At 40.6% G+C, this 13,773-nt stretch overlaps 1 protein-coding gene across 3 annotated transcripts in view; it reads left to right on the forward strand.

Moving 5' to 3' along the window:
* Window positions 1-13,773, forward strand: part of LOC308533179 (uncharacterized protein C8orf34) — a 466,353-nt gene that overhangs the window by 36,364 nt on the left and 416,216 nt on the right. For all 3 annotated transcript variants that reach the window (XR_013997045.1, XM_081111001.1, XM_081111002.1), the window contains exons 2-3: window positions 7,113-7,260; window positions 12,841-12,972. Coding sequence is in view for 2 of the 3 variants with exons in the window: in XM_081111001.1 (XP_080967127.1) it covers window positions 7,113-7,260; window positions 12,841-12,972 (280 nt within the window). In the remaining variant the exon portion in view is untranslated. The remainder of the gene's footprint in view (window positions 1-7,112; window positions 7,261-12,840; window positions 12,973-13,773) is intronic.

Genomic DNA, 13,773 nt, shown 5'->3' on the forward strand with positions numbered 1-13,773 from the left:
AGGTTCTCTGACCTCACTCTGTGCGTAAAAGCCAAGCTTCCAATGGCACCCCTTAGAAGAGGGAGATGGGATTTCAGGCAGCCCACCTGCTGGGAATGCAATTCCCTAATGACTTATACTGATGGTGTCCCCTTGGCCTCTGTTTGTGCTTTAGCTTTAATAGTCTCTCTGGCTCTCTTGGAAAGAATAGAACTTACCAGGTACTACTATTGTCTTTGGTTGTCGTGTCTTCCATGCTTAGATGCAACCATAGTCTTACCCCACCTGCTTCATTTTTCATGCTTCCAGAGTTTGTTAAAGCTCTAGTCAAGTGATGGCACCCTTTCTTATTATTCTTGCTAGTATGTTTTCATTCTATGCATAGTATCATTTCTGTTATTTTAATGGGTCCTTGGGCATGAGGGAAGGGCCAGTCAATGTGTAAGTGTATAAGACCATATATTATACAAGAAACCAACATGTATTTAACTAGTTGCATAAACGTTACAGAATCACATGGCTTCCAAATAGTATCTGTGGTCTGAATTTCGTGTTGGAAAAAAAATGTTTTTAGTTAAATAAAAATATATAAGCATACACAGCATATTTCATATGTAAAACATTCTTGAAAACAGCTGGCAATTTTCATTGCTTCAGCAGAAAATGGATTTTACTGAATGATTGTGAATCTTTCTAAATCACCTCTTAGTTTACCAGCTGCACTGCGTTCAGTCAGACCCACTGAGGGTTTGTTGAAACTGATTTCTGTTTATTGTTCATCAAGGAATTTTAGTTTTAAGCATATGATGTCTGTTTTTATCAAAACACATATAACTCTACAAAACCTTATATAAAGCATATATAAACAGGGTTCAGCACATACCTTCTGAGAATGGGGGTGTTAGGTGTCTGTAAATTAGAAATGAATTTCCAGCAATTACTGAGGACATCAATATGCTCTTTCACTTATCATAAACCATAAGGAGTGCATGATATCAGCATACTGTTAAATGTAGCTTAATCTAAGAATTTCTGTCTATATCTAATGTCATGATTTTAGTTTATGTAATTTTAGTATTAAATGCCTTAACTGTTAACTTTTTTTGTAAATTGGCTGGGTGTTCTGCATATTAGGTACAATTTTTCTTTGAAAATGAATATATAAATGTGAATATTCATGTAATATTTTATACTTTGGGATTTTAATGGTAATAGCAGAGTTTTTCTCACTGAGAAAATATTCCTAATAAAAAGGAAAAATTAGTACTTACATCTTTTAGACTCGCTAGTTTTGAGAACTATTTTAAAAATATCTTTTTAGCTCCATGTCTTCAGATTATACTGCCCACTGCCCTTCATTGTTATTTTGATCCACAGACCTGTGGGTGGTTCATCTAGATTCCTCACTAGTTTGAAATTCTAATTTTTGCCACACTCTCTAACACTACACCTGTATTCCATCTTGGCAGTTTCCATATACATGTAGATGGCCTTTTCATCATCCTGGTGCCTTTATTGAACTCCTCTAGACCCCTGGTCAGCAAACTGCGGCTCGCGAGCCACATGCGGCTCTTTGGCCCCTTGAGTGTAGCTCTTCCTAAGCCTTAGGAGTACCCTAATTAAGTTAATAACAGTGTACCTACCTATACAGTTTAAGTTTAAAAAAATTGGCTCTCAAAAGAAATTTCAGTCGTTGTACTGTTGATATTTGGCTCTGTTGACTAATGAGTTTGCTGACCACTGCGAGTCTAGACCAATGATTTTTACCTAATAACCTGTTTCAGCCGTTCCAATTGCTGTTACCAATAACTACCTGTAGGCTCTTCATAGTCTCACTTTAAACATCCTTCTCTCTGACCATCTCCTCTGTCCTTCTAGGTTACTGTTTCTAGTATCGCAATTCCAGCTTTTCTTCGACCACCTGGACATCCAGTCATTGATCAGACCATATTTTCATTTTCCCTTATCTCATTGATATCCTCACTCAGCTTCCTGTCCATCTTAAGTTCTGGGGCCAGTTGTTGTACTTCTGTAGACAGTTATTGTAATTGCTCCTTTGCATGTCCTCGCAAGTGCCTTGTCCCTCTCTCAGATCATTGCACGCAATTCGCTAAACCACAGCCCTGCCTAAATACAGATTCTTACCCCTTTCACGCCTGCACGCCTGCAGCTGAATGTGCCTGCGAGGAAAACACGCTGCCACACTCACTCATGTATTTCCCCCCATCCCTTCCTTTCTCCATGTTTTAAGATGTGCTAGAGTGTCTCATTTTTCTGGGGGAAGTAATAATGCGCCTGTGCTTAAATCTAGGTCTGGATGTGGGTCTGTGTATATGGTGCTGCCAACACAGTGGACAGGTGGCCCTTGTAGCAGATGGCCAGGTGCAAAGTGTCCACCTCGGTCAGGCTCTGGCACCCAGACAGTTCATATTACTATTGTTTCACGCGTGGTAATGATTGTGGGTGAGCCGTCTCTCCTACACTATAAGCACAGGACGTTTCCGTCATGGCGTTCAGCCTCCATCCTGGACACTGGCTTGCTGTGCTAGGATACATTTTACTTACGGAGAACGATAAGGCTGTGGAACTTTCTGCAGTCCTGTCTCCATCTCCAACCTGACATTCCAGCTGCATGACTCCTCACCTCAATCTGTCAGCCCCCTGTTCTGTCTCTGTATAAATCTTTGTGGGGGCACAATCGATCCTTTTATTGTGAGGAGCAACTTTGCAAAGCTCAGGAGTTAAATATTCATATTCAGGAAAGAGGTTTCTGGATTGAGTGAGAGGCAGAATAATTCCTCTTACAAATACAATACAGTTGACCCTTGAGCAATGTGGGGGTTAGAGGCACCCCTTCCAGTCAGAAATCCCCATATAACTTTTGACTCCCCAAAACTTACTACTGTTTTGAAAACATTCTGTGTATAAGTGGACCTAAGCAGTTCAAACCCATGTTGTTCAGGGGTGAACTGCATTCATAAATTAGACTCTGACCCAACCAAGATGCCCAACATAGCTTATTGCAAACATTAACTATTTCATTTTGCTTATAACCGAATGTATCCTTTCTTTAATCTCATATATTCATGAATGGAATATAAGGATATCCAAAATTAGTTACTAGACTGTTAAAAAATTTAGCAGTGATTGCTTGGTTTATTATGACTGTATGAGCTATCTGCTAAAGACAGTATAAGAACCCTTCAGTTTATTTTAAAAGAAAAAACATACCCACAGAAACTTTCCATCCAGTTTGAAAGGTAAAAAAAAGAAGTGCATCAGATCTTAGGAAGTTTCAGGATAGAAATTGCTGTGGTTTTAAAGCTCTTATTAATCTAATGTTGCTTTATCTGAATGCTCAGGCCTTATGTGACAAGAGTAATCTAGTCGGTCCTTCTATTTATCTTTTTCTCCATTGTTTCATAGCTTTTGTAATGTACAATGAATTTAAATAGAACATAATACATCTCTTCTACAGAAGCAAGATCCAAAATGCTTTAAATTGCATTCCACTGATCCGTAACTGGGGTTTACTTGAACCCTGCATTGTTTTACCACAATAGAGGAATGCCCTCTCAGTCATAACTAAATGATTGCTATCCTATCTAATAAAAGAGAAACATGGTAATTAGTGTATGACCGCTACCCTTTCCATTGGCTAATCAGGGCGATATGCAAATTAACTGCCAGTCAAGATGGCGGCCGGCAGCCAGGCAGCTGGAAGCGAACATGAGGCTTGCTTGCTTCAGTGACGGAGGACTCCAACGTTCCCCGCCTGCCGGCCTCTGAGCTGCAACTGTAAGCAACTATGTTACAAATATAGAAGCTAAACAAAACCCCAGAAACCTGCTTTAGTCGCTGGGCTTCAGCCAGCAGGATCGCAACATTGTTTCAAATACAGAAGGTAAACAAAGGCCAGAAACCTGCTTTCAGCAGCCGAAGCCTAAGAGCTGGAGTCAAGCCTCAGAGCTAAAGCTGGCCCAGAATAAAAAAAGAAAAGGAAAAACAGGAGCGGTTGGGAGCTTCAGTCACCTGCCAGCCTGAAAACAGCCCTCAGCCACTCACCCAGACTGGCCAGGCACCCCAGTGGGAACCTCCACCCAGATGGGTGTGTGACCAGCTGCAAACAGCCATCAGTCCCTCACCCAAGCTAGCCAGACACCCCAGTGGGGACCCCCACCCTGATCCGGGACACCCTTCAGGGCAAACCAGCCGGCCCCCACCCGTGCACCAGGCCTCTATCCTATATAGTAAAAGGGTAATATGCCTCCCAGCACTGGCATCAGCGGAGCCGCGAGGCCTCCCAGCACCGGGATCAGCGTGACAAACCCCCTGATCACCCTGTGGCTCTGTGTGTGACAGGGGGCGGGGCCACAACCTCCCTATCGGCCCTGCTCTGTTCTTGACAGGGGAAGGCGCCCCAACCCCCTGATCAGCCCTGCTCTGTGCCTGATGGGGGGGGCTCCCCTGATTGCCCTGTGGCTCTGTGTGTGAGAGGCTGCGGTGCCCCAACCCCCGATCGGCCCTGCTCTGTGTGTGACAGGGTGCGGTGACCCAAACCCCCCCCCCCCCCATGGGCCCTGCTCTGTGTGTGACAGGGTAGAGCCATAACCTCCCCATTGGCCCTGCCCTGAGTGTGACAGTGGCGGCGCCCCAACCCCCTGATCGGCCCTGCCATGTGGGTGATGGAGGGTGATGCCCCAACCGCCCCCCACGGGCCCTGTTCTGTGTGTGATGGGGTAGAGCCATAACCTCCCCTTCGGCCCTGCCCTGAGTGTGACAGGGTGTGGCACCCCAACCCCCTGATCCGCCCTGCTCTGTGTGTTACAGTGGGCGGTGCCCCAACTCCCCTATCGGCCCTACTCTGTGAGTGATAGGGGGGAGCTCCCCAACCCCCTGATTGCCCTGCTCTGTGCGTGACAGGGTGGAGCTCCCCAACCCTCTGATCGATCCTGCTCTGTGCGTGACAGGGTATGGAGCCCCAACCCCCCTGATGGGCCCTGCTCTGTGAGTGACAGGGGGTGGCGCCACAACCTGCCCATCGACCCTGCCTTGAGTGTGACAGGGTGCGGTGCCCCAACCCCCCAATCAGCCCTATCCTGAGCGTGACTGAGGGTGGCAACGCAACCTCTCAATCCGCCCTGCTCTGTGCATAACAGGGGCGGCGCCCCAACTCCCCAATCAGCCCTGCTCTGAGCCCGACCAGGGGCTGCACCTAGGGATTGGGCCTGCCCTCTGCCACCCGGAAGCAGGCCTAAGCCAGCAGGTCGTTATCTCCCGAGGGGTCCCAGACTGCTAGAGGGCACAGGCCCGGCTGAGGCACAAATTTTTGTGCACTGGGCCTCTAGTTTTAAATAATAGAAATAAAGAAGACCTGTGTCAGCTGGTTGCTTGCTTATCTGTTTTCAGAATATTAAAAGTATTACATGTGTAATAGGTTGCTTCATGGTATATTTAAGGTGGGATTCCTTTGCTCCTTTTACTCCTCCGTTTAGTCTGCACATTTTTGAGATAGCTTGAATTGCTTTATCCATGTCTGTGAGATCACATGAAGCTTGTCATCTACACAATCCATTTTGCCTCTACTCAGATAAATCTGTTTGTTCCTAGACTGTTAGAAATGCCAGTTAATATCCCTGAGGTAGCATGACAGCAGTTTCTTGTATAGGAGGTCAGAACAGTATATTTTTCTGGGCTAATAAATCCATGAGTGCTTGAAATATTGTTTCCCAGGACAGTAAGGCACTTTAATAACTGATATTTACCTGTGGTCAGTTAGCTTCGCAGCAATTCATTCATTCATTGATTCATTCAACACCACCTATGAGTGGTAGAGTTCCAGACCTAGGGAGAGCGTGTAGGTCAGACCAGGCCGTCCTTCCTCTTAGTGCTCTGGTAGGGATGGGTACAGCCAAGCATCAATCAGTGAGTAACTATTAAATGAGATGGTTCAGAAGAGTGCTAAATGGTGTGAAGAAAATAAAATAAGGAAGTGATAAAGATTTATGAAGATTGGTATCTAAGAAGGCCTCATTAGAGATGCATAAATACAAGCCAGCCATCTCAACATCTGAGCGAAAGCATTCAAGGCAAAGGAAATAGGCTATGGACCAAAAAGAGAATAAGGTGGGAAATTTCTAGTACCCCTTCTGTTAGCACTCTGATACCTGATTGTTTGGCCTACTCACAAGAACCACTGCCTCTCACACCTTCTGAACTTAAATTGATCATCGACAGACTAAAATTATGGGCTAAAACCAACAAGATGAGATGTGACTGATATGAATGTAAAATGGTGCATGTGAGTAACAAACCCCATTGCTCAGTATATCCATGTGGGTTGGCAGCTGTTCACATGAGAACAGTCTGGGGAGTCTAACTGACCACATGTTGGAGCTTGCTCTTTACTGTTCCTGAAAGGAAAGAAAACAATGTGTAGATATTACCCTTAGTCAGATTTCTGCCCAATTTAAGGCATCATTAGTGCGTCCAAAAATGGAACAGCCTGTCTGGCTGGTGGAGACATCTCCTTTGCTTAACTGGTTAAAAAAAATAAGAAAGAACGAATACCCATTAGGACTTTTGGAGAAAGGAAGTTCTGTAGTGTTTGTAGGCCAGTTTAAGACACTTATTTGTTTCCTGTGATTCTGTGACTATTCTATTACTCAATTATTTTATTCCAAATAAATGTTCTTCGTTTTGTGATATTTATATACAGTTAGGAAGAAAAAAATATCATTGGTATATAAGGTATATGGTGAGGTTGATGGAAAATTGGGTTTATAATGCCATCTTTCTAAATGGTGATCTGAAGTGTAGAATTCTTAGGTTATAATTTTTAAATGTGTTTAGATTAAATTTCTAATATGTCTTTGGCCAAGTAGAATAGTAAAAATAAATATATGTATCTTGGCTTTTCCGTGTGTCAGCTGTGTAACATGGACAATTTACTTTTCTGCACTGCAGTTTCCTCAAAATGAGGACAATAACATGTACCTGCCTGAAAAGATTGCCTTTTAAAGGATTAAATTAGTTGCTGTATATAAAGCAGCTAAAACAGTGCCTGGCAATAGTACCTGCTAAGTGTTTGTTCTAATTGTTAGATGTAAATGTATTTTCTGTTCTGCCTTCAGGAATTAATGACCAAATTAATAACTGAGACACCTGACCAGCCAATCCCATTTCTCATTGACCATCTTCAGTCCAAACAAGGAAACCGAGGGCAGCTTCAGCGAACTTTATCTGGATCTGCAGCTCTCTGGGCAGAAAGTGAAATATCAGGTAAATGAAACAATATGTTTTTTTAGTTAATTTTGATACGTGTCATGTAAAACTTTACAAAAAGTCTTTCTGATTATAGTAAGATAAGTCTAGATGATTACCTAGAGTTTCATGAATTAATCTGTAACTACACCCATATGCTAAAATTTGTCATAAAATATTACTGAATTTGAACATAGTGTTAGTATTATGCTTAAAGGTATGAGAATTTGTGTATTAAATTTTATGAAAATAAGAGTCAGATTTTCATGAAAAGATTTGATTCTATATGAATTCAGGCTAATTTTTCTAAGCTTTTTTTCTTTATTTCTTTTTATGAAGAATTTGAATTAAATGTCTGTAGCTCATTTGTAGAAAGGTAAACAAAAGATTTCTCCAAAGTTTCTTTTCTTGTTGTTCAAACTGATGATTATTCTCTATTCCCCCAGCCCAAATTTTATCTGTGTAGGAAGTACAGCCTTAGAAAGGTACCTTTACTCTGGAAATTGGGAACCAGGTTTACCATGAGGCAATACTGTAGTCTCATCTTCCCAGTGAGCCTGGTGAGATAATTGGGTAGACTTAACTTCCATATCTGCTTGTAAGATAACCCTTTTTCTTCTACACACTGGTCTGTGGGTTGGCATTTAATTTCAAAACCAAATATCCCCACGTCTGTTGCTTCAGTAGCCAGTTCCTTGGCGGATTCCCAGGGGAAATCTGACTGCTGGGCCTCCACATGCTTTCCTGCAACGACCCCCTCACTCCTCTCGTCCTCTTTATGCTGTAGTGCTGGCTTGCAAGGATTTTGGTCTCTTTGGTTGTATTTTCCTATGAGTACCTTCTTGAGACCTTATCTCAAAAGCACCCTAAAGAACATAGGGTTTAGGGGATTCCTTTCGGAATGTAGACATCTCTAGTGTCAGTTATCCATAGGGAAGTGATCTGCATCATACAGGAAACTAGGATATGAGCTTTTGGCATTAAAAAGAGCAAATTCCTCTTTCTTCTTGGCCTGACTTTCTTGGGTTTAGGCTCTGAGGAGGTTGGTATATAGGCATGGACTGTGGTTTGCAGGTACAAAGAAGACACTCATTATGTCAAGCAGAAGAGATGAACATCTGTGAGCCCAGGGAAGCTCATATGAGCCTATACTTATAAATTATAGTATATGAAGAGGCAGGAATGTATGAAATTGTAGATTTATCAGCTTATGTTTCATATCTCACAGTTCCATGTGTCAGAAGTCTGCTCATGGTTTAACTAGATTCTTTGTTTAATCTCACGTCTGGAAATCAAGGTATTGCCTGGGCTACACTCTGATCTGGCATAAGAAAGAACCTGCTTCCAAACTCATTCACGTTATTGGCCGAATTAATTTCCTTGTAGGTAGATGACTGGGGTCCCTGTCTCCTTGCTGGATTTCAGCCCAGGTTGCTCTCAACTCCTCCATGCAACCTGCAGTCCTTTGCCACATGCCTCTGTCACATTATGGCAGCTTACTTCTTTCAAACCTGAAAGGGGATTTGTCTCATTCAGGTTTAATAAAATGGAATCCTATATAACATAATCATAGCATTGACATTCCATCATCCTTGCCATATTCTATTCGTTTGAAGTAAGTCAAGGATCATGTCGACACTGAAGGAGAGGGAACTATATAAGGTATAACATCAGGGGACAGAGATCATGGGGGTCATCTTAGAATTCTGACTGGCACAAGTGCTTAATGACGCACTGCTTAGAGAGGGTGAAGGAGGGGTGGAGATTACTATAACTCCCAGCTTATTAGCTTGAGTAATGGTATAAATGCTTGTTTAATAAAGTAAGATAGTATCACAGGACTAAATTTATGAATGATAGTAAGTTCAGTTCCCCTTGATAGATTTGATCTTGTGGGGCATGTTAGTAGATAATTCCAGCAGGCAGGAATGAGTCTAAAACTTTTGGGATGGGTCAAGGCCGGAGTCACAGGTGAGGCATTCATATCATACATAAAATTATTAAAACTGTGGGAGTGAAGGAATGGAAGAAGTTGTGGTTAAATTAACAGATTGAGTAGGAGATGGACTGGGAGAAGGCCAGTGTAAGGTCATAGCTGATACCTAAAATTTTGTCTGTCTGTTGAGAAGTGAGGTTGTTTACTGAGGACAGCTGAAGATCTTTAGAGGCCAGAGTAAGTGAAGGTTCAGTGAAGTGGGAGAGGTACAGAAGGACAGCAGACTGTGCTGTCTGAGACTTGAGGTGGAATGATTCCAGATAATGAGAAAGTCCTATTGATGGCCATAGTCTGGGAGTGTCGTAAGCATCAGGGAAGTGAAGCTTTCAAAGTTGAGGACAAGGAAGTCTGAGGCTTAATGGGTGGTTTTTTTAAGGATTAAGAGGTCACCAGGGTTTCATCCAAGTTGTTGAAAGGTCTAGGGACACTGTGCCAATATCGTGAGTAGGGTTGTAAGAGATATCAGGGCCAGTACGCTGGTGATAATGAAGCGTGGTGAACAGTGTAGACAGCCAGCATGAATCACAAGTCAGGAGGGACTTTCAGCTTTACATTGCTGGACCCGGAAAACCCAGCCAATGGAGAAGAGAACACTCGCCACTCCAGGAAGCTGCGGAGCAGGGAGTGCTCTTGAGGGAGGAATGAGGTGTCTCTTAAGACATTAGAGGGGGGAAGGGATTAGAACAGAGGAGTGTTTGTTTCCCATGAAATGTATGTTCCAGAAGATGAAGAGGGAAAATTTTGGAGGGCAGAATATGACAAAAGGGAGAAAGAAAGTACAGAATAATCCTTGGATATGAATATAGCTGGAGAAATTTCAGTTCAGGTGACAGTCAATAATGCTAGTTTAAACCTTGCCTGCAATTTTGAATTGTTTCTTTTGGTGTATGTTCTAATTAGCTAGAAAATGTCTCAATATTCAAAGTATATGGGTATGATACTTTTTGAAAACATCTCAAGATGTCCTCTTATTGCCTTTAAATGGACCTAGCAATTTAGGACACATCGTATTTTCCAGGAGTTTGACATTTAACATTGTCGAGGACAAACCTGAAAGCAGCCTTATTTTATTCCTTGTAGATATTTTAATTATTCTTTTTAAACACAAATGGGATTTGTTTTCTTTTCATTTTTGATGTTTAAAAGTTTACTGGGAATACATCTAAATGTTTGTCTCTCTAACTTTCCCTATGCTCACTAAATCCTTTCAATCAACAAATCCCGCTCTTAAGCCTAGAACATTTTTTTTTCTTTTGTGTACTTAGTTATTGCTTCTATTATATTTGTTTAGGTTTCTTCTTAAGGAAAATCAGGTATGTGTAAATATTGTTCTCTCTCCCTCTCATTTCGTTACACATGACATTTGCCTTTCTTTATAGAATAACTTTTAGGGAAATTTATTTGTCAGTGTGTTCTGTGTCACTGATTCAATTTTCTGCAGTGTCAGTTTTCTCTTTCTGGCGTTGAACAGAAATTTAAATGTTGGTATTGCATTTCAGCTTCCTACCAGTATTTCCTTATCTTCTTCTTTTTTTTTTTTTAAATCTCTGACTGCAGTTATATTTTTTTAACATAGGTTAGTTAGCCTATCTCCTCTCTCATTTCTTTTTGGTTCATAGAATCCATTTTATTTTATTTTTATTGGCAAGTTAGCCACAGTGTAAAATTTGAACGTTTTCAATAATAAATCTTTTGTAAAACCATCCGTTTCCTCTGTATCTTGAATGCTGTATTCTTGTTTTGCATATTGAATGTTTTTCTTAAAATCATTTATTAATTCAAATTTAAATGAGGAATGTTCTATTTTTAGGCTTGTCAATACGTGAACTCTACTTTGTCCTCTCACTGTATAGCTTGGAATTTTTTGACTCCTTCTAAAGAATTTTAGAGAGACAGGTGAAAGCAATCATAGCCACTGATAAAATTTCCAGTATCAGTATAATCCTGTGGGTCTCAGCTAAACTGACTAGTGACTGTATGTCTCATCTCTTTTCAAACAACTAAATAAGAACAATATTATTACTGGATTATTTAAATTAATGTGGACTTGTTTTTCCTTGCCAGTCGTGGAGAATTTAAAAGACCACAAAATCCAATGTATCTTTTCTCTCTGGATCCTTTTAGCTTTCCTTTGTATCATGAGCTGCTATAGTTTACAAACAGAATTCTTTATTCCTTCACCCATATTACATTAGAATAAATTATGGTGCTAGGATGCATGTAGAAAGAAAAATTCTGAGAGATTATGAAACAACAAAGGAGATAACTCTGAGACAGGGGCAAACATTGTGGATGTCTTGAAACCCTCCAACATCTTTCTGATTTGCCTATCTTTTGTCTTAATCCTACCAATGGAAATACCACCTGGGTTCTGGCAGACCACAGGCCAGTATTTCAGTTCCTAGTGTTTTAGAATATTTATACCTCTTTTGGTATTTAATGGGATATTGGAGGTAGAAAAATTGAATAACACCTAGTTAAGTACAACCTTAGCATGAGCATTTGAGAAATCCACATGCTGTTTATTTAGTGCTTATAGGTGGGTGGCCAGAGAAAGATGTATGACTTGTTCATAAAACTGGGGTGAAAACTTCTAAATGTAAAGAAGACAGAGGGAAACTCTAAAGAATGCCACCTGGATGAAAGAGGATGAGGAAGCAATGAATGGGACAGAGACGGAGTAGTCAGGTTAATGGGATGAGAGGTTGGTAATGCTCTGAGAATAGAAGAAAACATTCTGCAAAGGTAAGTCTGTCTAAAGAGATGGAATGCTTGGTGGAGAAGTCAAGAGGGATGAACTCTTGAAAAGATCACTTACCTTGGGAATTGGTATGACATTGACAACCTTAGAAGGCGAACTATAACTTTAGCGAAGTTGGTTGAATTAATCTTTCTTGAAGAAACAAGTGGGAAAATAAGTGATGCTGAGGAAGAAACTTAGGTGAATGTCAGTTTTCTGAGTCATGGTAAATAATGGATAAACTAACATCAGTAAATATGCAGTTGTTTTATTTTCCACAGAATACAATGTTTTCTTCCATGGCAGCATTTAAAGAATGTTATTTTAAGTAATGGTAACCCATGCCTTTCAAGGCCTTTCAAATAATTTCAGTTTAAAATGACCTTAATCATATTACTATACACACTGATTCATATCAAATTGATAACTAAAATGTACAGGGGAAATTAAGCAAGAAATGCTTTTGGATATTTGTATCATTTTTTATTTTACTTTATTATTATTATTTTTTTTGTATTTTCATTGATTTCAGAGAGGAAGGGAGAGGGAGAAAGAGATAGAAACATCAATGATGAGAATCATTGATTGGCTGCCTCCTGCATGGCTTCCACTTAGGATCAAGCCTGCAACCTGGGCATGTGCCCTGACCAGGAATCGAACCGTGACCTTCCTGGTTCACAAGTTGACACTCAACCACTGAGCCACACCAGCTGGACTATTTGCATTATTTTTTATATAAGGTGACCTTGTAAATTTTTCTGAGTGTGCCTAATAACTTCATGAATTTAGTTTTTTATGAATCTTGAAATCACAGTAGTGAGCATATATTTACATACATTTGTTTGTTTGTTTATTTGAACAGAACATAAAGGAACAAGGAGGGATTTGAGAAGCTATGATAAGCCTTGGCAATTAAATGCAAAGAAGCCCAAAAAGTCAAAAAGTGACCTTGCTGTCTCCAATATTTCTCCACCGTCACCAGAATCCAAATCATGTAAGGAAGTTTGTTATTCAAAAAATTACTTAATGTATATGTAAGTCTGTGTTATTAACAAAATGAAGAAAAGGTAAGAATTGAAGCCAAATGTTTTATCTGATATTTCTGGCTATTAATCATAATGCATTTTGTATTTATTTCATTATTAACATTGAGCTTTATTTCTGTTTAGTAACTTATTCATATTCTTTTTTTAATGTATTTTTTATTGTTGACAGTATTACAGCTGTCCCTATTTCCTTCTCGCTTTGCCCCCCTCCACCCAGCCCCTCCATGTGAAATAGATTTATGCTTTTGGAGTATGCAAATAGAGCATGCTTTTGGAGCATACTCTTTTAAGGATGTATTTTGCCTAGAATGGGTCCCTTGCCTCTCGTGGCCAGTTGCATCATTGTATTACATTCAAAGCAACACCCACCCTACATTTTAAAAAGTACATAAAAGCAAATTAAATCTATTAGAGGAGGAGCAAATGAGATTTGTATTCAAAACATGTAACAAAATTTTATGAAGTCCTTCACCTATTATTTCCCTGAAGTCCTACTTATTATTTATTACTGAAGCCCCTATATTTACTTCTGTTTCGTTCTCTCTCTCTCTCTTTTCCTCCCTCCCTCATTTTCTTCTTCTTTACCCTCCCACCTCCACCCTACCCCACAATGATAAGTCTAGAAGCTTACTAATTTTAAAGGGTCAGTACTGGGTCCCGTCAACTTTAGGGGAGAATGCTAAAAGGCTGCTCATTCTGAAGAGTCTGTGCTCCTAGCAGGATGCTGCTGAGTCACAGCCTGTTGCTGG

This window comes from Myotis nattereri (assembly GCF_964212035.1).
Source record: "Myotis nattereri genome assembly, chromosome: 17".
Taxonomy (NCBI): domain Eukaryota; kingdom Metazoa; phylum Chordata; class Mammalia; order Chiroptera; family Vespertilionidae; genus Myotis; species Myotis nattereri.